Source organism: Sphaerodactylus townsendi, linkage group LG06, assembly GCF_021028975.2.
Source record: "Sphaerodactylus townsendi isolate TG3544 linkage group LG06, MPM_Stown_v2.3, whole genome shotgun sequence".
Classification (NCBI taxonomy): domain Eukaryota; kingdom Metazoa; phylum Chordata; class Lepidosauria; order Squamata; family Sphaerodactylidae; genus Sphaerodactylus; species Sphaerodactylus townsendi.
Genome location: NC_059430.1, coordinates 112,414,680 through 112,439,856, shown reverse-complemented (window position 1 = coordinate 112,439,856; position 25,177 = coordinate 112,414,680). Strand labels below are relative to the sequence as shown.

At 46.0% G+C, this 25,177-nt stretch overlaps 1 protein-coding gene across 8 annotated transcripts in view; it reads left to right on the top strand.

Annotated features, from left to right (window-relative positions):
• Positions 1-200: 200 nt before the first annotated feature.
• PUM1 (pumilio RNA binding family member 1) overlaps positions 201-25,177 on the top strand; it is a 91,574-nt gene continuing 66,597 nt past the window's right edge. For 7 of the 8 annotated variants that reach the window (XM_048499253.1, XM_048499258.1, XM_048499256.1 and 4 more), the window contains exons 1-2: positions 202-339; positions 11,648-12,021. In XM_048499253.1, the coding sequence (XP_048355210.1) occupies positions 207-339; positions 11,648-12,021 (507 nt within the window). In that variant the 5' untranslated portion in view covers positions 202-206. Of the gene's footprint in view, positions 340-11,647; positions 12,022-25,177 lie in introns of all 8 variants that reach the window. The other variant, XM_048499262.1, reaches the window with a different exon arrangement.

The following is a 25,177-nucleotide window of genomic DNA, read 5'->3' as shown; positions in this document are numbered from 1 at the left end:
AGGCTGCGCAAGTGTGTTTTGAGTCCGTTTGGATGGCTCCAAGCGTTTTTGTGGACTCTGTGGGTAGGATTTTGCTGCCCAGTCTGGTTGTGTACATTTTGCGCGCCCCCAGAGGCGAGCGAGAGCATTGCAGGCTTTGGCGCCTCCGAGTTCACTCCTAGTCAGCCAGCCAGCCAGCCAGGCCGGCCTAGCCTACCCTTCCCAGGATGCAGCGCGGCGCCTCAGTCCCCAGTGGGCCGCCATGTTGTCGGAGTGAAAGGCAGGGGGAGCGGCAGGCAGAGCGAGCGGCCGGGGGGGAGGGGGGGCGCCGAGATCCATCTTCATCCTACCGTTCCGCCCGTGAGTATCCGGACCGAACTGGACCCAAACGGCGCTCGGCACCCCTGGGGACCCGATGGTCAAGCCGTATTGGGGTGAGGGCCGAGGCCGCAGCGGCGAGGCCCCTCCGAAGGCGGCCCTTGGGCGGGCTCTGTCGCCGAGGCGTCTTCCTCGCGCTTGGGTTCCTGGTACAATGTTTGCGAAGAGGCCTCTATTGTTGTTGCGGGAAGGAGGTTTGGGGCGGGGGGCGGCGGCGACGGAAGGGCTCCTTCTCCCCCCACCCGCCCCTCTCGTGGAAACTCCACATCAGCCTCCCCAAGGAAGGCTTTTCTTCCCCACTGAACGGATCCCGTGGGTTGATTTCCCCTGGGGAGAAGGGAGGGGCGGGGAAAGAGGGATCCACTTGGGGGTGGAAACAGCCCCTTTGCAAAACAGGCTGAGATATAGGGCTGGCTTCTGGAAAGGGGGGGGGGGTGCTGAATTAATGGTGCCAACTTGAGCATCCTGAATACATTGAGAGGGAATGGGGGAAGTGTGGAAAGAAAGTCATGGAAACGGAGTGGGGAGGGATCGATAGGATTGGAGGTGGGGGGAGAAGGATCAGTAGGATTGAAGGTTAGGGGAGGGGGAGACCCTGTAGAGAATCATGTACGTGCCTTGAACTTTGCACAGAAGAGGCGGAGGTGGGGGCTAAATCAAGCTTGGGGGGAAATGTGTTGTGAGTCGGATTCTCTTGTCTGGTTGGCAACGAGTTAATTTCCCTGTGTTGTTGAGTTGTGTTTTTGTTTTGTTTGGTGCCCACCCCTAATTTTTGGAGCCTTTGAAAAAACTGGAGATGGGAGAGGAAAGAAGGCTTATTTTATTTTCTAGACTGAGGGGATTCGAAAAGGTGGCCTTCCCTGCTTTCCCGTGTTACCTGTTTAGAAAAATTTTGATCTGGAAGAGAGCAGTATTGTCTTCTCGGGGCCTACCGTGCCATTCTGGTTGCCGAGTTTCGGGCGAATCGCTCCTGAGAAGAAGGTTGCTAGGCCTTTTGTTGAACATGTACATTTTGGGGGAAAGTTTGACAGAAACTGTTTCTTTTCTGCCTGTGACAGGTGATGTCTAAACCAAAATCTGACTCTTTGGCTTGAGCTTTGGCATTTGTTTACAGTGAGACTTTTCGGAGCCTTCATGGTGATCCTAGGCCACAATCCTGGCGAACCGTGCGCCCCTTAAGGCCAGCAAGCCTCAGCTTCCTCTGTGGCCTTCGTGTTTGCAGGCCGCAGGCTTGGCAAACAATGGGAAAGACCATTTCTGCTGGCTTAAAAAGTGAAAATGGGGGGAAAGGGTGGTCATTTCCCCATAGCAGTGAAACACTGAATTGTTTCCTCATGTTTGAGCCTTGTGAAAACCTTTTTCTTATTTTGCATTATATCCTTGTTGTTAAATCGATCTCATCGGCTCATGAAAGCCCGTTTTTGAATGTATATAAAGTCACTTGCCACATATACAGGACTTCCTTTTACAGATCAGGGATAACAATAGCTCCAACGAGGTGCTTCGCTTCTGTTCACTTTGATGGCTGTCTTTTTTTCCTCCTGAAGGTGGATGAAAGTTTGTTTATGGATCATTCTTTCACAATGACTGGCGGGAGGCGGGTTGTAGGAAAATTAGGAAGATTAAAAGTACAGATGGCTCAGCATGCCCCGTCCAGCAGTAGATGCGACCTGGACATGGAAAGATGCTCTGTTGAGCATGGTTTTTCAAGAGGTACTTCAGGGGTTCAGTCACCCCACTGCTGTAGAGTCTGACCTGCAGTTTGTTTTCTCCTGTCTTCCACTTGGGGGACATCATGATATAGACTTGTGGGGCTATATGTGTGTGCGCGCATGTGCAAATCTAGTTTTAACCCTGGGAGTGTATTAACGTTTTTCCACATGACTTTCCGTGGCGCTACATGGTCTCCGTTAGCCATGCTTTAGTTATAGCCAGGCTGTGGTAAAGTTACTGAAGGGAAGGATCAGGCCCGAGTGTGTCAGTTTCAGGCCTCAGGTGTGCCTGAAAAGATGAATCTAGTGTAAAAAAAAAATTACTTAGGAACCCCTGGCGCAGAAGTCATCTGTTTGCATGAGATTTTTGTAAAAATACTTTACAATTTTTTAAGCTTCCTGTAGTGGTGGTCCCTCTTCCGCCTTCAGTTTTTATCAAGATTAAATCGTCTGTGTGCTAGGCAGTAGCTCACAGATGGTTGCGCTGGCTTCAGTCATACTGTTTCTGGAAAGGTGACCGCACAAAATCACCTTACGCTTTCTGGTGTTCTGAGCAGGAAGTGGCTGTTCCCCAAGGGTGTATAACAAGTGCAGCTGATGATTACCTTCTTCAGAAACGATGATGAATCTACTGTGAAACCCTGTTCTTGAAGGCCTTGTCCATACGTCAACAAAACTGGTACTATAAACTTCTACTTCAAAGTGAGTGAGCTGGGCAGAGGGGATCTGTTGGGACACGCATGGATCCTTTCCCGGTCTATAATCTGGACCTAGCATGTTACACACCATTTTTAAAGTTGTACTGCTAGAATAGGCCTCAGATTCCTGGATGACAACATCACATTTTTGGGAAGTGCATGATTGGGTGGCCTGGAATATTCCAGCATCACTTTGGTCATTTGTGCTATAACCTATTTTAATTTGTTTCTTTTTATGACAAATTTTATTAGTACTTAAAATGCTTCCAAAAACCAAAAAAAAAGATTAGAAACTATTAAAAAAGTAAATTTAACGTAAGGACTCCCAATTTGATTTACGTTGAGTGTGAGCAGTAAACATTGATATCGCTTGCTCTTTGACCACATGCTTAAAGTTCCAAGCTAATAACCACTACTGATAATTAAAATATTTTCTTCTATTAAGCCTGACAATAACAATCCACTAATCTTCAAAACCACTAATCATCATTTTGCTTTTTTCTGTTTTTCCCAAATAATCCATCAGCGGTTTCTAGTTGTCCAAAAAATTACTAAACTCCTTTCTTTAAGTAACAAAGTGAGTCTGGCCTTCTCTGCTTACTTAATGAGCAATTTTAGCGAGTGGGTGGGAAGTTTCTTCTCTCCACTTGTGCAGAAGCCATCTTGCACCATTCAGTTGCTGACTGATAAGACCTGATGTTCTGTTTTCATTACATATAACTGAAACACTGAAAAATGTAAGCAGAGGTGTGGGATTGGCATGTATCTCCTTCAGTTGGTTACTACTGACTGAGACCCTTGCCCTATATCCTCCCAGCAGCCTTGTGAGGCTGAGTGTGTGTGACTGGTTTACGGTCACCTAATAGTGTTCATGGCATGGGGATTTGAACCCAAGTCTCTGGCCTTAGTTTGACACTATACTATACTGACACTTCGTTTGGTTGTTGTAGTTACTGGGTGCTTTCAGTCAATCCATTGTGTTGGGGATATGTTCACAACTGAAAGCATTACAAATCAGCCTTGAAGCTTCTAAAAACGGGCCTTGCATCTAAACCCATAACCATTTTTAGTAGCCTCCGCTTACATATGAGTCATTTATGACCCATGCAGGGGTTGTTCTCTTCCTCTTAATTAAAACTTCTCTAACTGCTCACCTGAGGACAACTCTCCCCGCTTCTGATAAGCCACTGATTATTGATATGGATCCTGAGCTGTAGGAAAGGGACTACAAAGATGCTTTGCAGACGCGTTCAGCAATTTGACTTCTTTCATCCGTAACAGTAACCGTTCGAGTCGATGGGAGGTACTCGCAGAGGCCATTATTTGTCGGCAATTATTTGTAGAGCGCCATGTTCTCAACTACATGAGGATTGAAGAGCCGACAGCATTGGATGTGCCCTTTGACTTGTTCCCTGCGGGGATAGGGCGGGATATAAATTTGATAAATAAATAATTAAATAAATACATAATTACCTTCTCACTCCCAATTGTCTTACCATTTGGTCCTCTCAAACTGAAGGTTTGTGGCCAAAGCCTCTATGGGCACAAAGAGCCCTTTGCTTGTTTCTTGGCTTGGAAGATGTGACTGGGGTGTATAATAAAGAGGGGCAGGCTTCTTGAGCCTCAATGATTTGGTTACCGTCATATTCTTCTAAGAGGGCTTGAAGAATGAGGAATGGGAAGAGCTTCCAACTGTGGCTGGATGCACAATTGGCTGTAAAAGCACACCTGGAGCCCCAATTAGTAGAGCAACATGACTCCGAGAAGAGGTGTCAAGTGGGCTTTCCGGTATAGCTGTTAACACAGAGGCTGATGGGAATTGGAGACCATGAACATCTGAAGCGCCAGAGTTGGATACTCCTATGTTAACGTCTTGTGTGAAAGTGTAGGCTGGTGGTGGTGAGGAGGGATGCCAAACCGCGAAGACTTGCAGACGTTTCACCGAGAAGAAGCCAAGCTTGAAAATAACTAAAACCAACTGGAGAGCTTTTTTGGGGGGAGGGGGGATTCTGAACAGACGGACAAATGTGTCACACCCAGGTGATGGCCACTGTGTGTGTGGGGGGATCCGCCTGGCTTAAACGGGTCATATTATTGAGAAGAACTTTGCGGTCCTGCGAGCTGTTACAGTGAAAGGGCCAAAAGGTGTCAAAATTCAGAGCAAGGAATTGTCAAAACATCAGAATAAAAAAGCCCAACTGAAAACTGAAACCAAACAGCATCAACTTTTCCGGTAACTGATGCAGTAGATTAATTTTCCGCAAAGTTTTTACTGCCCAAACACAGTAATTGGTTCTAATTCTTTCTTAGGAAGTGTCATCAGCGAGGTCTTGCACTAAGGAATAAATATGCACAGGAGCACTGTGTGGAATTGTTTTAGTTTAGAGGCTTAAATCTATGCTCTGGTCCTGCATGAATTAAGCCAATTGTCTACCTCTATCATTTTTCTTTTTGTGACACATCCCTAAGTTCAGTAAAACTAATTGGCTGCCCTTCTCTTCTTATGTCAGTTATTCTATCTTCCCACCTACCCATCCAGGATCCCTTAACTTAAAAGATTCCATTTTTGTTTTTAAAATGAACCCTATTTGGTTTTGTACCAGAACCAGATTTGTTTTTGACGACTGCGAGTTCCCACCCTCTGGGTTCAAGGATGGATCGTTGGTTCTTGTACACTGAGGGCCACTTAAGTCCTACCATGATAACATGTACATGGGGGATAGGTGTTCTCATGCATCCTGCAGGTGTGTTTGACAGGGAAATATGGTAACTTTGCGGCATGCACATGTTTTGGTGCTGAGACACACATGAAGTAGGCCAAGGAGGTTGTTGTCTTGGAGCAGTGGGAACAACTCCTTGAGGGTAGTCCTCTAAGGTGGGCCTGGATTAAAGGGATTTCTTGGTACTGTGTAACCTCATAACCTCAGTCAGTTTCAGCATCTCCTATATTTGCATTGCAGATGGAATTAAAGTACAGGAAACTTTAAAGGGATTGGGGAAGAGTCTATGGGCGGGATCTAGAACACAGAAGATTCAGGTTTTGATCCCTCACCAGATGTGAGACTGCGTGACTGTAAGCCAGTTCTGTGTTTGGTTTTACTTTTCCTGGCCTAGCCAACCTAACAAAACTTTCATGCAGGTAAAAAGGGGGCAGAGAGATTCATGTGACCACCACCCTGAACTCCTTGAAGGGGGGCCGGATTAAAAATAGTTTCTAGAGTGTCAGACTAGGATCCGAGAGGCCCGCCTTGGAATCCCTACAGTGCTGTGGAAGTTTGATGGGTGACCTTGGCCAGTCAAACGCTCTCAACCTAACCTACCTCAGAGCATTGTTGTGAAGATAAAATGGAGGACTTCAGCTGTTGGTAAGCTGATTTCAGTCCCTCTTGGGGGAGAAAGATAAGACAGAAGGGAACAAAATCAATATACACCTGCCAGCTGTAGAATGTCCATTATAAGGATTTTTTACCAAAAAAAAATCTATGTAAATTGATAGATTAATAAACCAATCGATTAGTCAGTCAGCAAGCTGATTGGCCTGCGTGGATTTACTTTAATCAGAGAGGGTCCACATTTGTTAATGAAGTTGAAGTCTGTGTGTCTCGCTCCCCAAACCAGGGCGTTCTACTGCTACTTGTACGATAAATTGGGTATTCTTGTAATTTGTTTTTGCCCCCTCCCCTTTTTGAAATCCCAAATAACAAACTTCTAGAGGTTTCTTGTTATAAAATGACCCTCCACTGTAAGAATTTGAAAAATGGAAAGTTTTCGGGTTCTGAAACCTAGGACAGTTTGGTGGTGTGGATTTACTAGAGGACTTTTGTTCTACAGGTATAAAAATAAAGCCAAGCGCCCGAGTGGCTCATGACCCCCTTGGGCAGTCCTGTTTTCTTTGTTTTATTTTCTTGAAAGCAGATGGTGCAAGCTCCTTTCTGGACGTGTTTCTGTGTATTAGCCGTGGTTTTAGAAGTAGCGTGTTTCTTTCAAACAAAAGTGTGGTAAAACTTGTTTTGCTTTGTTAACGGAAAGAGGGCAGGCAACATTTCTAGTGTTGTTTTTTCCTTCTAATTTTCTGCAAATGTATTCTTACTTGGAGCAGACAAGAAAAGCCCATTGATGGTCCCTCTTTTTCTTACAGACTTAACAAAAGAGAAAACAATGTTTCACCGTGCTTAATTGTGGAACTGGAAGACAGCAGAAGTGATTGTCTTTAAATAACTGTCTCCTGTGTTCTTATTTTTATTATAGAATTATGCAGAACAAGGTGTTTTTGCCCTACATGGCTAAGCAATCTGCAACCAGAAAAAAATTCAGCTGGTAGAGTGCAGGCTAGTTTTGGCTGCACAGCTGGGCACCCCTATTGGATTTTGGCTGGATGGAGATCAAGAAACTACTTTAAATAACAACAACCTTCATCAGGCATAGAAGTAAAGATGCACAGAAGCAGAGTTTCAGATCTTGTGAGCTTTCACTAGGAACCGGCTTATACATGCGTACTGTATTAGTTGCAATACAAGTAGTGACTTGTAGGTATGAACAAAGGGAGGTATCCAGGGGAAACCATTTTGCACATTCAGTTGCAAGTCATCAAATGCTGAATAAGCAAAGCTGGAGGAGCGTTTGCAGTGTACAGCGAGGAGTCGCACAAGCCCAAGGCACGTTCATCCAATCCTAAGCCACACACGTCGCCATTTTCAGGGCACTTGTAGAGAAAAGCATCAGAAACTGCCCCCCAACTAAGCTAAATGCAGTTCGCTTCAACACAGGGTATCCTTCTGGTTTTCAATAGGAGGCTATGAATATACTTCATTATTACACCTGTCACTCAAAGGGAATCTTAGGAGATTGGGAAGAGTCTCCAACCAACCACACTGAAGAGCAACTGCCAGTCAGAGTACCCTGTACAGGGCTGGTGGGACTAGCCCAGGAGTCTGCAACCTGCGGCTCTCCAGATGCTCATGGACTACAATTCTCATCAAGCCCTGCCACCATGGCCAATTGGCCATGGTGGTAGGGGCTGATGGGAATTGTAGTCCATGAACATCTGGAGAGCCGCAGGTTGCAGACCCCTGGACTAGTATCTCAACTCCGCCATTTCTTACATGGAGCTACGTACAAGTTGAGGCCAGAATGAAGTGTATATACTTCATTCCTTTTCTATCTTCCTGCTCTATGGCAAGGGTTGTAGTTTGCTGTAGCATCTGCAGCCGCAAACTGATGTGCACTCATCCTCTTGAGCCAGGTGGAGGGCCATTTCCAGGTCCGGTCGAAGGGCCAGGTATAAACGATGGCTTCCTGGTGGTTCAAATTTAGTTGTAAGCCATGGGTTTTGCCATTAGAGCGGGAGATGAGAGACTTTACTCAAGACTTGCTTGTATAATCCTGAACCAATTGGCCATGCTGGCAGGGGCTGATGGGAATTGTAGTCCATAACACCTGGAGTGCCAAAGGTTTGCCACCACGGCTCTAGAGCATAGGTGTCAAACTCACGGCCCTCCAGATGTTGTGGACTACAGTTCCCATCATCCTCTACCAGCATCATGCTGGCAGGGGATGATGGGAACTGTAGTCCGTAACATCTGGAGGGCTGTGAGTTTGACACCTGTGCTCTAGAGTGATGTCGGTTTTCCGGAAAGATTTTTTGATTCAAATTTAAATAACTGGAATCTCTAAATGATATAAGCCAGAAAAGTCTAATACACCATCCACAAGCCTAGACTATGCAGAAGCGCTGGGGTTTGTCCCTGCTTCCTCTGTGACATTGAGCCTGTCTAATAGGATTGATTTGCAGCACAACAGCCTGAACAACTATTGATAGACTGTATTTATATAGTGGGATGAAAAAAATTTTCCCAGAGAAATATAGCATTGGAAATTTCTCATGCAAAAACTTCCACCCTGCATTACTGGTTCTGTTCAGAGGGGACCTATGCCTGTACTTTTCATAGACGTGTTTGCTGAATTAAAGTTCCTCTGATTTACAGTACCTTTTTGCATATACATTTAAGGGGTCAAACCACATCATAATTAAGGGCAAAAGATTGACAGAGGTCTAATAAAAGAAAGCCTATTTGCAAAACTGATAACTTCAGATGTTACCGATGACTGATATGTGTACTAACCCATGAAGGCTTTCCATCCAAATATTGGTGGTGGTGAATCCTTCATTGGGAAGTAGCACACACAAAGAAACCTTGCTAAGCCGCAAATATATGCCAGAGCACCTTCCCTGCGCGATTGTTTTAGCACACGGCAATAAATCTTCTTATGGTTTACACTTGGATTCCTGTCAACCATTTGCCTCCGTGATTTCCCTTTTTGGAAAGCGATCTCTAAGAAGCTTTTTAGTCCTGTCAGGGCCTCTGCCTGCCTTTTCTTTTGCATTTTGGTCGTTCTGGCATTTCCTTCCAGCCCAGTGGTTCTCAACCTTCCTAATACAACCTTCCCTTTAATACAGTTCCTCATGTTGTGGTGACCCCCAACCGTAACATTTATCCATTTTCAGATGGAGAACACTGATGCAGAGAGTATTATGCGACCCCTGTGAAAGGGTCGTTCGACCCCGAAAGGGGTCCCTACCCACAGGTTGAGAACCACTGCCATCCAGGGTACCTTAACGTAAAGAGTTTGTTTTTTAAAGAGCAGGGGTGTCCAACTCTGATGTCCCAGACGTTCATGGACTACGATTCCCATCAGCCCCTGCCAGCTTGGCTAATTTGGCCATGCTGACAGGGGCTGATGGGAATCATAGTCCATGAACAACTGGGGGCCAGAGTTGGACACCTCTGGTACAGAGGGAAAGGGCTAACCTTTCTCCCAGCGCAGCCAACTTCGGGGCTTCCTGAATAAAACCAAAACATGGAGAGGTTTTTGTTTGGGATCATCTGTATAAAGTGCAGTTTGACTCCAGGAAACCCCGTTCACTGGCAGCATGCTGAACAACCACTTCCTCGGTCCTTAACACTGAGCTAAGGATTGTGATGTTGTTTAGCAGATGGGGTTGCCGTGAGTTGGTTGTGACTTAGCCGGAGCGCACTTTTTCTTAGTTTAGAAGACTCTGCTGCAAAGAAAAAATAGTTTTTTAGTTGAGCTTTGCAACAATTCTGCTCTTTCCCGTTTTTTAAGGGGATCTCCAGCTGACTTGCCTGGCAGGGCTGAATTCCTGTAAAGGTCCTTTGCTGCTGTTGCTGCGAGCATCACATCAAAATGTCCACCTTTGTGTTTCACTCGTCCTCCTCTCCCCCCCCCCCACCCCCGAGCTTTGGCTAAGACTGGATTAGGCAAGGATGTGAAGTGTGTATATATTTATTGGCTTACAAAATAGGCTGGAGCCGCCTTTCAAAATCACGAGGCACATTTATGATTTCATTTTGAAAAATAGGAAACGCGTTCTTCCGTCATGATCAGAACCTTCCTTTCTGCCGGCCTCTTAAATGAGCAGCGGGTTCTTTTCGGTCCGGGTTTTCTGTGCAGATTGTTCAGAGCGGGAGGCGGAATGCTGGGCTGCCTTCTGGCCAGTAACTGGGTGACCCTCATTGGTAAAGTTGGTGCTTATTTAAGCTTATTAGTATCCTGTCTGTCTATCCTGCAAGATCCACGAAGTGGATTTGTGTCTATAATAAGCCAAACAGAGAAATAGTACAGATCATAAAAGTCAGCTGCAGTCAAGAAGCAGCATAGGTGAAAACAGCCCTCATCCCAAGTGCTTTGTGAAACTGCATAGTCATAACCTGAAGTGTAAAAATGATTGACAGGCAGAGTTCAGGCTCCTTGAAAAGAGTTTAGGGAGTTAGGTGCTGTTATCTAAAGGGCCCAGTCTTGCGATGCCACCCGTGGTACGTCATGATGGCATCCAGGGTGTTGGAAGACGCTTCTCAACTAACCAAATCTATTTGCTAATTAGAAAGCAAAATACAATTCAGGGATCTGATAGATGTTTAGGAAGCTTTCTCCCTCCCATATAACAGAATCATCTAGTGTAGTTGGTGTTCTGTAGACTGAGGGTGTATCACATAGAATTTCTTTGCTCAATTTTAATAGCATTTCTGTTCCTGGCTTAGATGGCCTCTAAATAGGACTAGACAAATTTGTGGTGGACGTGTCTCTCCACAGCTGTTGGCTGTGATAATTAAAGAGAATCTGTGTTTAAAGATAATTTATTCGGACTGCCACTTGGTGGGTGGTGGCAGTGTGTGTATGCTGCCTTCATACTTATGATTTTTCCAAGGCATATTTATTTACCTCCTTTATACCCCCCTTCCTTTCTGTTATCCAGGATCCAAAGTGAGTTATGCCGTTCTCCAGTTGTAACAGTATTGTGAGGTAGGCTAGGCTGAGTGTGTGTATTTGGCCCAAGGTCCCTCAGTGTGCTTCCAAGGCAGAGGGACAGTTTGAACCTGCATTATGCCACACTGGCCGTTCTTACCTGCAGCTGAACAAGGTACTGGACGTGAGGAATCTTTGGATCCAGCAAGTTCTTCTTATCCATATGAGTATTTTTGCTTACCCCACCCCGCTGGTTGGCTTGAACCCAGGCTCCGTTGGAATACTCATCAATTGGCCATGGTGGCAGGGGCTGATGGGAATTGTAGTCCATGAACATCTGGAGAGCCGCAGGTTGCCGACCCCTGGGCTAGCATGTCTTGGTTTAAGCATAGGTGAGTGTTCAGATATTGGCGAGGAGGGCAAGATGTGTCTGTCAGGAAGCTTTCTGCACAGTTTTAAGAACTTTTGCTGTAAATTTCCCCGGCGACAGGAGTGAGATTTGATTTCAGGAAGGCCAGGCCTCATTCTGACGCACGTGTAGTGTGGCACGCGGGTGGGGTGGGGGGGAGCAGCGAGGAGAGCCCCATTAAGCCTTTTGAACCTGTGTCTCCTCAGGTGTTGGTGGAATGAGCGTTGCTTGTGTGTTGAAGAGAAAAGCAGTGCTCTGGCAGGACTCCTTCAGCCCCCACCTGAAACAGCACGGCCACGAGACGGCTAATCCCAACATGCCTGTTGTTTTGACATCTGGAACAGGGTCCCAGGCTCCGCAACAGCCAGCTGCAAACCAAGCCCTTGCAGCGGGGACACACTCCAGTCCTGTTCCCGGATCTATAGGGGTTGCCGGCCGCTCCCAGGACGACGCGATGGTGGATTACTTCTTCCAGAGGCAGCACGGCGAGCAGCTCGGGGGAGGCGGCAGTGGTGGCAGCAGCTATAACAACAGCAAGCATCGGTGGCCGACCGGAGACAACATTCACGCCGAGCACCAGGTGAGTGGTTAAATCTTTCAGAACCAGACAAATGAGAGTGAAGCACATCCATGTGGGCAGCCTGTTGCACAATGCTGTAGCCCGTTCCGCACGGACCAATTAAACCGGGATAATACTGGTAAAAAACCCGGGTTTGGGGAGAACTTCGCAAGGATCCTGATCCTAACGTGGATCCACTCTGTGTTTCCCCAGCCCAGATTTTACAACAATTGCACTATGTGCAATTCTTTTGTTTTAACTTGCCTTGCAGCCAGGGCTGAACGAATGGCCGTGGTTGCAAAGCGGGTTATGTGGCTGCATTCCCCCCCCCCTTCTCCCAGCTACCAACTGTGAAGCCACGCAGACACTAATGGCTCCAGCAATGCTCTTGGGGAGCCTGTGTGCCTGCCTGCGTAGCTGCATCGGACAGAGGTAAGTTTCTGAGAAAAGTTACCCCCCCAAAAATGCCTCCAGAAGACGCGTGCCCTGGCCGGTGAGTGGTTGTCTATAGGACAGCCAGCCATGCAAAGGGCCTGGGTTATGCCAGGTTCATTAATCTTGGCTGTAACCTGCTCAGAATTTGTTGTGTGGAAAGGGCCTATGATCCTCTGCCCTCAAACTGAAATACTCCCCCACAGAACAGCAGCTCAAGGGGACTCCCATCTATGTAACCCAGTTTTCTTAGGCTTCTGTATCAGCAGTTCTTTCTGTTTGCCCTTGCCACTGCTGATAATCTTCCAGTTACAAGATGTATGGAAATTCTTGAAGGTCTTCAGGGTGTCCTAATGGGTATGGGTTGGTGAGGATCCATACCTTTCTTGCCTTTGCCCCCCACCCCCCAGTTCTGATTCTTTTCCATTAGAAATTCTTTAAAATATCCTTCCGTCGAGAGCCAGTGTTGCATAGTGGTTAAGAACAGTGGACTCTAATCTGGAGAATTGGGTTCAATTCCCATCCACATGAAGCCTTGGGCCGGTCACAGTTTTTTCAGAACTCTCTCCCAGCCCACGAGGAGGCAGGCCATGGCAAACCACCTCCCAAAGTCTCTTGCCTTGAATCCCCTATGGCAGTGGTGGCGAACCTATGGCACGGGTGCCAGAGGTGGCACTCAGAGCCCTCTCTGTGGGCACACGCAAACAGAGTGCCCCCCCCCACATCTAGGTTGGCCTGGGCCGCTGGGCTTGATTATTAGCATTAAACCTAAGACCGAGTTTTGGGGAAGCAGTGTAGGTAACCCTGTTAAGTGCTGTTAAACCCCACTGATATTCATGCGAAGAACTAAAGTGCGATCCTTTACCTGGGAGTGAGCTCGGTTGCTGGCAATGGGGCTTGCTTCTGAGTAAACCCTCCTAGGGTTATGATTCACCTGTTGGAAGTGTTGTATGGTTGCTTCAAAGCAAAGCCACCAACTACCACCAAGCTTACTCCTGAGTAATATGCTCCTTGGAGCCAAACGTTTTTTCTAAACTAAAACCTCAGTATTCAGGTTAAAGTGCCGTGTTGGCACTTTGCGATAAATAATTGGGTTTTGGGTTGCAGTTTGGGCACTCTGTCTCGAAAAGGTTCACCATCACTGCCCTATGGGGTCTCCAGTAGTCACCTGTGACTCGAGGGCAAAAAACAAGAACAAACCTTTCCTTCTGCCGCTGTGAAAGAGCCTCTCTTAAATGAAGTCCAAACCGCAATACCTTTATTGGGACAAGCTGCAACAACCCAAATTTGTGCGCAGGCTTTCAAGTTCGCTAGAGCTCTTCCTCAGGCTAGATGTTACAAAATAAAAACGGAGGCCGGAAAGAAAAAACATATTCCTCCTTGATTTTAAAGGACTTCTCTCGTGGCATTTCTGTGCTAAATGCCAGGGCTAGTAGATATAGATTGGTGCTTTAGATGTAGGAAAAAAATTGAAATTGTAAGAGCTTGCCATTTTCCTTTAATAACTCTGGCAGATAGTGAGATCCCTTAATAGGGAGCAAATAAAGACATTCTTTGATAGCCATTAAGAATGTTGGAGATAAATTTAAGGTGATGCATGAAGTGTCATGTGAGATAAAGCCAAGTTGGGACGTTTCACCTTATGCTGTGAGTAAGTTCCCAACAGCACAGTCCCCTGTTAGTAGATTATCCGGCAGTTAATCCATTCTTCCTAGCTGAGTGCCGATACTTCCAAAATAGACTAAAGTTGTTTGGGAGTTGAGCTGGCCCAAAATATGGATGTTGGTTTTTGGCTCTTAAACCACTTGCCGAGCAAAATTTTCTGCTCAGCAAGCAGAAAACTTTGTGGTGAGGCTATAAGGTGAGCTTTTTTTCTTAACTATTCGACATCTCAAAGAAAGGCCTTAGGCTGTCCTCATTCTCTTAGAGTCCCCACTGCATGGTGTATGGGGGGATTTGCAAAGGAAGGAAAAATAGAAAAATGGAATAATTCTGGGTGACCTAGTTATAGGGTCTTAACAGGGGTGGGCAACTTAAGGCACTCCAGATGTTCATGGCCTACAGTTCCCATCAGCCCCTGCCAGCATGGCCAACTGGCCATGCTGGCAGAGGCTGATGGGAATTGTAGTCCATGAGCATCTGGAGCACCATAGGTTGGCCACCTCTGGTCGAGGAGAACAGACACGAGAGGAGCAGCTGGTATCAGTTCCTCAGTTTGTATGAATGGGGAAACCTGGGAGCTGGCTGCACATGAGTCTGCTTTTGCATTTCTGTTTTGGGGATATTTATTTTATGTGCACCATTTTGTGTTAAAGGATTAACGGCCAGTGCAAAGGTAAGCTTTTTCTCCCCACTTAGTTTCCTTTAGCGCTTCAAACATCTTGTCATCCCTGCAATACAAAGGGCCGAAGCTGGCATTTTCATTATTTATTGATTCATTGATCTCATATATAACCTCCCTTTATCCCCTGTGCACTTTCGGAGCAGCCTGCATAGCTCCCTCCTTCCTTTTGTCTTCACAACCACCATACGAGGTTAATTATTTATTTATATGCTTATATATATACTTGTTGTTGAATTTTTAGGCTGCCCTTCCCCTTGCGGTCTCAAGGGGGCTTACGGAGTACAGAGATTACAATACATCCAGTGTAGACTTGTGATCTAGGCACAAATCATGACTATAATTAGGGGTGAGGAAGGGAAAGACCAAGGGAACTAATAGGGGCAAGAGGAAGGGAGTAAGGAGGCTGGCTCTGTTGGAAAATTACCATTGTGATCCTCAACCATAGGCCTGGGGGAACGGCTGTGTCTTAAAGGCCCTGCGAATTATAGAAGAAGAGTTTGGATTTATATTCCTCCTTTCTCTCCTCAAAGGGGCTTACAAACTCCTTGTCCTTCCCCCCTCACAACAAACACCCAGTGAGGTAAGTGGGGCTGAGAGAGCTCTGAAGAGCTGTGACTAGCCCAAGGTCACCCAACTGGCGTGTGTGGGAGTGCACAGGCTAACCTGAATTCCCCAGATAAGCTTCCACAGCTCAAACAGCAGAGCAGGGAATTGAACCCGGTTCCTCCAGATTAGAATGCACCTGCTCTTAACCACTACGCCAAAGCAAGTCCCACAGTGCCCTGCCCTCATTTGACAGAACGTTCCACCAGATAGGGGCCAGAGCTGAAAATGGTCTGGCCCTGGTTGAGGACAGCTGGGCACTTTTCTGGCCAGGGACCACCAGTAAGTAGTTATTCACGGAGCACTCTTTTGAGGGTCCCTCAGATACAATGGCCCCTGACCGCTTAGGGCTTTAAAACCAAAACCTTGAACTTGACTCTGTACTCCACTGGAAGCCAATGCAGCTGGCAGAGCTTTGGATGCACATGCTTACTCCATGGTGTTTCTGTGGGGAGCCATGCTTCTGCATTTTGTGCCAGTTGGAGTTTCTGGGTCAGTCTCAAGGGTGGCCCAGCATAGAGTGAATTACAGTAGTCTAATCTGAAGATGACCATTGCACGGATCACTGTAGCTAGGTCAGAGCATGATAAGTAGGGGTCCAGCAACCGGGCCTGGTAGAGATGGAAAAATGCCACTTGCCCACCTGTGTGACTTGAGCCTCCATGGATGAGGTGGTCAGTGAGGATGTTAATTGCGCCCCATCAAGAGTTGGTAGGTGGCCATTCCCCCCAAGTGTCCATGACCCAGCCACAGGGCTTCTGTCTTTACTGGATTCAACTTCAGATTAGGCTGAGAGGGCCAAAGGTTACCCAGTGAGCTTCCATGATAGAACTGGGGGTGTGAATCTGGGTGTCCCAGATCCTAGTCTGACCCTCCAACCATTGCCTCTTACTGTCAGGTCCACTTAAGCTTGATAAATGCCGGTAAATTACTCCGGTGATCTTAAGCTGCTTTTCTTTCTTGGCAGGCTGGGGTGGGTGGTCCACCTGGAATGCCTTACACGTTTCATAATATTGCGCTTGGGGGGGAGCTGGGAGTTCTTAACCCTCCCACCTCATGTGGGGCGTCAGCTGTCACTGCAAAACCTCACACTGCTGACTTGTAAAATGGACATTCTGAGTCAAGCGAGACCGCGCTTCTGAGACAAATCGTCAGACTGGGTGTCAGCAGCAGCTTTGCTTTGCAGCCCGTGCTTGAGAAGTGTGGGGCTCCGCCGGCAAAGCAGAGTTTGCCTTCTGTGTGTGTGTTCTGATGTTTTTCAGACTGATAAAGAGAAATGAAGCCGTGATGTGTGTGCTGATGAAACGGCGCACTACTTTTACACTGGCATTAAATTTTTATTTGTACTTCAAAATCCCCCCAACAGGCGCAACAGCAAAAATTCAGCAAGTTACAAAGTACTTCTCTGCACCAAATATTAACCCTTTAAAACACTTTTTTTTTAGCACTTGGCCTTTAAGCTGTTAGATAAAATTATATCTTTTAGCATCGTTACTATTAAAAAGTTTTACTTTTCTCTACTGGTTCTTATTTTAACAGTCCTTAACCTTTAAAACCACTAGTCATCAATTTATTTTGTTCCTGTTTTGTCTAAATATGCTAACAAGGGTTTCCAGCAGTCCATAAACTTAATGAAGTTCTTTTCTTTGTGTAGTTAACTTGTGAAGTTAACTTGGCTGTCTCTGCCAACTCTAATACCTTCATCCACCATTCTTCAATTGTAGGTATGGCTGGAGTTTTAGTATTCTTGCCGCTACTATCATATATTAAAACAAAATTCCATGTTTTCTTTCCAAAGATCTATAACTCCCAACATGTTCACCTTGGGTTTCATCTGTATATTAGTCTTTAAAAACATTTGAATTGTTGTATGTATTGACCTCCAGAATTTCTTCACTTTCCCACAGATTCATCATAAGTGATAAAAAATCCCTTCTTGATGTTCACATTCCCAACACTTATTTGAAACATTTTTACATATCTGCCAGTTTTTTCTGGTGTCATTAAAAACAATATATCACTTTATAAAAGTTCTATTTCAGATTAGAACTTAATGTATACTTAAGCCCCTTTGACCACATATTCTCCCATTGTTCAAGTTGGATATTATGCCCAAAGTTATTAGCTCATTTTTTCATATGTTCTTTCACCTGTTCTCCTTTTGTTTCCAGTCTCAACAAAAGTTTATTTTTGCAATAACATGTTCATCATTTATGCGTCGTTCCATTTCAGATTCCACCTTGGTATCCCCAAAGCTGTACAATTTTTTTGTTTAGTTTAAATCTCCCCCGTAACCGCATAGGTAAACCAGTCACAATTAATACCTTCTGCTTGTAATTGTTCTCTAATTTTCTTTGGGCAGTCTCCTTGTGAGCAATCTAGAATGTCAGTATGGAGCAGGGGCATCAAACCTGTGGCCTGGGGGCCAGTTCTGGCTCTTGGAGAGGCTTATCAGGCCCATGACCCTGCTGACGCAACCCCCCCCCCCCCTTGCTCCAGATTGGGAGCGGGGCGTGAGGAGGTTTTCTCAACAGACTCATGGGCCTGATACGCCCTCTCAAGGGGTTTTGATCTGGGTGACTAGCCTGCTCCGAGGTCACTAGCTGAGGTAGGCCCCCCCCCCCCACCCCATAAGTGCTGATCTGGGCTGGTAAGCCTACTGGGGCCTTACCAGCCAAGGCAGCTATCCCTCCCCCCAGTCACATTCATGTCACATCCGACCCTTGGAACGAATGAGTTTGACACCCCTGGCATAGAGGATCTATTTCTTTTCAGAAATAATTTCACGCCTTCGTAGTGCTTCTTGTGCTGGTAGCCGCCCTAGTATTTTTTTTGGAAAAGCCTAGGTTTGACTTTATTCCATACTCTTAAGATGGCTTGTCTACTATAGCAATTGTTAAAATGTTTGCGAACCTCAATGTATCACAAGTAAACCAAATTTCAAGTCGTGTCCTAAGTACAGTGCACCCCTTTTGTTGCTTGCAAGGTTCTTCTAAGGCAAGAACAACGGTACAAGAGATGGTGACGAACTGTGACTCTTTTTAAGAAGACGGTGTGTCTCAGCTGCCCAAAGTAATCTTCACGTTCACCTAAGCTGCTGGGGATGTGAGACATTTGTGTGGCGTGGTTCACCTTAGCAATATATAAGGAATTGCATTAATGAACCAGCAGCTTCTCCCCCCCCTCCCCCAAGTGCTACATTGTTTACATGCACAATGTTGTTGTTTTTAAAACGTGAATGACTTCAGAGAGCAAGGAAAAGCTGTCTGGCCTAGCTCTGCAATTGTCTTACAAGGGCAGTGTTTGGCATTGTTGTTTGTATGCTTTGATTGAAAGGCCTCAGTTTGGTATTACAGATCAGGTTGTAACACTAATAATGTGCTGTATGAACAACATCCCATGTTGGAGAAACCGGTTTTTGCTGGCACAGTCTCGAGGGTTGGGTACTATCTCTCTAACTCTTGGAGGAGCTGCCGTTTCTGAGTACTTAACCATCACAATTAAGGGGATGGTTAGGTAACAATCACACCACTCTGCACCTAAAACCTAAAGGATAAAAACACCCTGCAAATTCAAAACTTCTTTTTTACTCACTGTTATACAGTGTAAAATATCAGGCATACACAGTTGCCTTCACAATAATTGAATATGTACAGGAAAAATATGTATCAGGCCAACTGTCTTTACAAAGAAAATGTACAAGTGTAGGCTTTGCTGGATGGCATTTTGTATAATTTTCAGTATTCTTATAGGGAAGATGACACACGTATGTTGTCCTAGGGGTTTAAAAATATTGACTTACACCCTAGGAAAAGTAAGCATGAGTCATAAGTTATTTGAGGGCATCAGGCTGATGTATGTTTGCGCACCAGATTTTTTTTATTTGTATCTATTATTTATAGGAGTAGGCTTGATAAAGCCTGGGCGAATTAACAACGAATCCCAAGGTGTTATTGCTTATTGTATATTTTCTTTGTAAAGGCAGTTGGCTTAATACATATTTTTCCTGTAAATATTCAGTTATTGTGAGGGCATCTGTGCATGCCTGATATTTTACGCTGTACACCAGTGAGTAAAAAGAAGTTTTGCATTTGCAGCATGTTTTCATCCTTTGGCTTGTAGGTGCAGAGTGGTCTGATTATTTCTGAGTATTCAGGCATTCTGGTAAATGAAACTGGCATAACATTTTTTTAAAAAGACATCTTGTTGGTTGATTGCCCCGAAGGGCCTCTGCAAAGGATGCCTTGAAACGGAGTCTCCGAGGTTCTGTGTTACGGGAAATGTAACAAACGACATGCCTGACTGTGCAACTTAAAATAGTCCCTGACCATCCTCAGGAAGATGCGTTGCTGCTCACAGTTAACGGGAGCAGGATTGGCTGTGGCTGGGCCCACTTTTGGAAGGAAGCCTCCGCTGCCCGTGGACATCTTTGGGACAACAGTGCCGCAGTGCAAAAGTGGTGCCCATGTATGCTGCTTGGGGCCTATCACTGCCTTCAATTTGGTCATGAAATCCAATTTTGTTGAACCAGGGGATTCCAAGTCACTCCCTACTAGCTTGGGGGCTGAAGGATCCCTGAACTTATTCTGGGCAGGCACAGCATAACTGCCCAGCATGGTGTAGTGGTTAAGAAAAGGTGGTCTCCAATCTGGAGAACCGGGTTTGATCCCCCACTCTTCCACATGGGCAGCGGACTCTTATCCGGTGAACTGTATCTGTTTCCTTCTCCTACACATGAAGCCTGCTGGGTGACCTTGGGCCAGTCCCAGTTCTCTCGGAACTCTCTCAGCCCCACCTACCTCACAAGGTGTCTGTTGTGGGGAGGAGAAAAGCAGTTGTAAGCCACTTTGTCTCCTTGCAGGAGAGAAAGGTGGGATATAAATCCAAATTATTATTCTTCCTCCTCTTCTTCCTCTGATGACTGTAGTCTTGGTGACTCTTCCTGGAAGCAAACAACACCGTTTCCTTTGGGTACTGAAACCAGTCTCTTTTCTCTAGAAATTTGGAAGAGCTCCTGAGGCATCACCTTTACCTCCAGGGGAAAAAACCCATTTGACAACAGCAGCCTTGATTGTAGGAAGATGGCAGGCTTGGGACCTCCGGTCCTTTTAGGGACCCTGCGAATCACATTTTGGGATTGGCTTCTCTTGTCCCTTGAGCAGACGTGTTGTGGTGGCACCCGCTACCCTTCCTCAGCAGGCCAGCAAGGTTGGGGGCACCTGATGGCCGCAGCTAAAACCAGGCTGGTTAGTGGCCCCTTCTTGTAAGGAACCACCCAAGAGCTGTTTTTAAAAAAATTATCAGGCTTACACTTTCCTCCATACACTTCTTAACATATCCCCCTGCCCTCTGATTAATGTAGTAATGCAGAAATCTAGTGTGGTTTTCCCCTCTCTCTTCTCTTCACCCAGCATGGCATGATGTCTCTTGCTGGTCTTGAAGCCTGTGCCAGGTTCATTGGGGAAGATTTCTTCAGCCTGGATGACTTAAGCCAACTGTTAGCTTCAGAGAGCATCTTCTCTCCTCCATCTTCAGCACAGTCCCTTTGCCTCACATTCCTCCCATTGTTTTGGGTCACCTCTCTCCTCCCTTCCAGCCCAGCCTCTTTGGCTCACACTAGTATTCAGTATGCCATCTTCTGATAGATCCTTGTTTCCCTGGGGGAGGGGGGATGTGGTTTTGGGGTACTCACTCAGAGGCTTTTAGATATTCCACCTGTGGCTGTTCTGAGCAGTATCCCCCACTGCCCTACTTTTCAGGAAGTGGGTAAGATCTTTACCTGGTGGGGTTTGTGCTTGGGATGTGGTTCCCACCTTGAAACAACCGCCTCTAAACTGGTATGCTTCAGGCCTACTTGAAGTTCAGGCCCCATTTGTAGGGAGGGAAGTAAATGTGTCTCTTGTGAATGCAGCTCTCCGGAAGCCACTGAGCGAGAGTCACCGAGCTATTGTGTCTCTGTTTATTCTCCTTCCGGTCCCTTTCTACTATTCCAAAGGAAGGAAGGTTTTACGCTCGTGTTTAACCAAACAGTACACAGTTTCAGTCTCTTACGAACTATTATTTGGAAGCCACCCATCTGGATGCTAACCTGGGGGTATGGCCTCTCCTCTCTTAAAAGAAATTATGTTGAGAATTTGAGGTGTGGGGGAGCAGCAGAAACAGGAAATTGCAGTGGTTGAGAGTACTTGAAATGCAGGTGTGTTTGTTGCTGTGGGGAGATATTAAATTAATGTGATTTCTGTGTCACTCGTGGAATTACTGTACTAGAACTTCAGTTGGAAACCTGCTGTACACGTGAAGCTGCCTTGTGCTGAATCAGACTACTGATCTATCAAGGTCAGTGTTGCCTGCTCTGGCTGGCAGCAGCTCTCCAGGATCGGAGGCTGAGGTCTTCCCTATTCTCTTCTGCCTGGTCCTTTTAACGCGAGAAGTCAGGGATTGAACATGGGACTTTCTGCATGCAAAACAGACTACTGCAATATCACAGCCCCTTCCAAGCTATCTACCATAGATCAAGAAACCCAGCCCTGTGATTGAATGTTTTACATCATAGGTGTCAAACTCGCGGCCCTCCAGATGTTATGGACTATAGTTCCCATCATCCCGGGGATGATGGGAACTGTAGTCCATAACATGTGGAGGGCCGCAAGTTTGACACCTGTGTTTTACATGGATGTTCTGCACATCAACAGTAGAACTGTCCAGCCTTTACCCAGCAGCCCTGAGATCTTCCAAGAGCTGATGATGGAGGTCGTGGCGCCTGCATAGACCAAAAGCCACACAAGCAGAAGTGCTGGTGCTAGCAGAAGTGCTGGTGGAGAGAGAGGTCGATTTCCACCTCTTCACTTAGCGAGCAGAACAGCCTCCAAATATCCCAAGACAGAGAGCCAACGAGGGTCCTGAAAGAACCCCCCCCCCCGCCAAATATCTGACCCAAGCTTAAAGAAGATAAAGATACCATGCCTGTGGTCGCTGTATCTCAAAAAGGATATTGCAGAGCTGAAGAAAAGAAGGGGCAACCAAGTTGATTTAAGGGATAGAGCACTGTTCCTGAGATGAAGAAATTGGGACTTTTCAGTTTAGGAAAAAAAGAAGGTTTTGAGGGGAGATGAAAGAGAATTGTGAAACGATGTGTGTGATGAAGAACATGGACAAAGGAAGGGTGTTTTTTTTTTTATCCCTGTACCATAATATTAGAATTTGGGGGGACCCAATGTAGTTGATGGACAATAAATACAGAAAGGACAAAGGGAAATGCTACTTTATTCAGCAAACAGTTCAATTGTGGGATTCGCAGCCAGTGGAGGTAGTGAGGGCCAGGAGCATTGAGGGTTTTAAAGAGGAGTTAGACAGATTCATGGACGAGAGGTCCATCAACGGCTGGCACCCATGGTGTGTAAAGGGAACCTTCATAGTTAAAGGCAGCACTGTTGTGAGGAGGGGAGAATGATGTGAACTGCTCTTGGCCCACATTGAGGAGAAAAATCCTTATGCACAATTGGCTAAGGGATGGAATGTCTTGACGACAAATCCCCAGCCGATGGGTGGGTGTACAGGACTCCCAACATTCCATCTGTCCCTGCCACCTTCCCCCAACCAAGGAGCTTCCCCCACCCCAAACAATATGGGCTGCTCTCCTGGAGGGGGGGGTCCCCCCTCCCTCCTTCTTGAGCCCATTTTATTTTAATTGAAAATGGACTTTAGTGCTACTAGTGAGTTATAAAGGAAGTAAATAAATCAGGACTGGAGGCTGATAAAAGAAATGTTGGTTGGGGAGTGGGAAGGAAGGAGGCAAGGAAACGGGAAAGGATACGGGAGCTGTCAGGAGGAGAAGGAAGAACAGGGAAGGAGATGTACGAATTACAATTACAATTTCAGAGACTCAGTTTTATCTGAGGAACACAGCCCATTACATTGTTCATTTTTCCCCACCCCCTCTTCACAAAACTTAACATTAACTGTACTTTCTAAACACAGTTGCATATTTCTTAGCTAAACAATTTGTAGAAGGGCTGTAGCAGATACAGTGTGATGTTCCATGTAGAAATCTGTATAAAAGACGTTTCACTTCATGCATCTGAAGAAGTGAGGATTGGCTCACCACAGCTTAGGTTGGAATAAACTTAGCTAGGATGCTGGCGGCCGGCTGACTTCTTCTTCTGCATCAGACTAACCCAGCTACCTTCTCTGATATTAAAAACATAGATTACCTCCTTGTGTTTGAGCTCCAATATAATTTTTAGCAGAAACCGTCAAAAGTGTTGTCTTCTGTCCCGTTTTAAAAGTGTGAATTTATCTTTTCTATAGTTCAGCAGCTGCTTTTTCTTAAAACAGAACTTCTGCTTTTAGACAAACCTAATTAATATTGAAGGGTTTTTTCTCAACAAGCATTACATAAGCTTTGTTTTATGGAATACAGAAAAGCATTCCTTCCCAATCCGTCATTATGTATTTATCTGATCTTCTCCTTTCCTTCTCCTTCTCCCCTAAAAAACAAAGTCCACTCCTTCAGTGTGTTTTTGTTTACCAGTTTGCCAGTTTCTGCCGTCTCCAGTAACTGTCCTGTTCAAGGCTCCTCCGCAGCTTTCCATGGCCCAGCCAATTTTGTTTTGTTTTTGGTGCTTAGGATCGACAACAGTCTTGGAGGGAAAAAAAGTCCCGTCTTTTTGGCACAGGCTTAATGAGATGTTATTTACCAACCGAGGTGGTGGTTTACCTATGGCATGAAAAGCTTTGGCTGACCATTTCCATAAGTTAAGCCTTTAATTAAAGGGGCAGGAAATTTATTTTCTCTAGGCCTGTTGCTGCTATGAACAAGTTCTGAAAATCAGTTTGTTCTCGCTCTGATGTGGAGGGCATCTTCAAAGGGGGGTTATTCCCATCCATCACTCAAGGAGGTAGGGCCAATCTTCTGCTTTTTATCCCCCTGTTGGGCTGTTGCTACCAGTTCAGTTTCCAGCCTTGCATAGGGAATGCAGCTTAGTGAAGATTATTTTCATCCTCTAGCTCAGGGGTGTCCAACTCTGGTGCTTCAGATGTTCATGGAGTACAATTCCCATCAGCCCCTGCTGGCATGGCCAATTGATTTGGGAGGGGGTGCAAGGGTCGACGATGGTCTACCATATCCCCGGAAAGCCTCATCCTTGACGGGGAGCACCCGATCACCTCCTGTGGGTAAAATACTTGCACCCCCTCCCAAATTAAAGGTCTTAGAAGTCGGGCGACCATCTTGTGTGGTGGAGGGGCAGCCATCTTGTCCTTGGTATCTTTCCCAGCTAATACAGAGGGCAGTGAAGGAGGAAATGCTGTGCCTCCAGGCCAGCCATATTCCATTCAACCTCATCCCAGGTGGCCATAGCTCTCTCTCGCATATACCATCAGAAATATCAGGCTCAGAAGATTTTTTTCCCCACCCATAAAAGGTATTTACATGTTGGCCCATCAAAGCAGCCAAAAAGGCATCCTCATCAGGAGATTAACAAGGGCTGACAGGGACATCTCACTCCATCTCTCTTCTCTCTCAGAAGAAGAAAAGGAGGAGGGAGAATTTTCCTTAGGGAAGGAAGAAGAACCATCGATTAAACAGCCCACCAGCCTTTTCAGTGGGGAGGCTTTCCAATCCCTATTAGCAAAAGCTACAGCTGTCCTCGTCCTAACAGAGGAGCCAGGCAGTTCAGAGGGGAATAAAGGTGACGTGTCTAACCTAAGGGGGACGAGGAATTTTCCCCTAGAGCTTTTCAGTAGAGAAGTTGCCCCCTCTTTCAGAATACTGTGAGAGGCTTATTAAAGCTGAGTAAC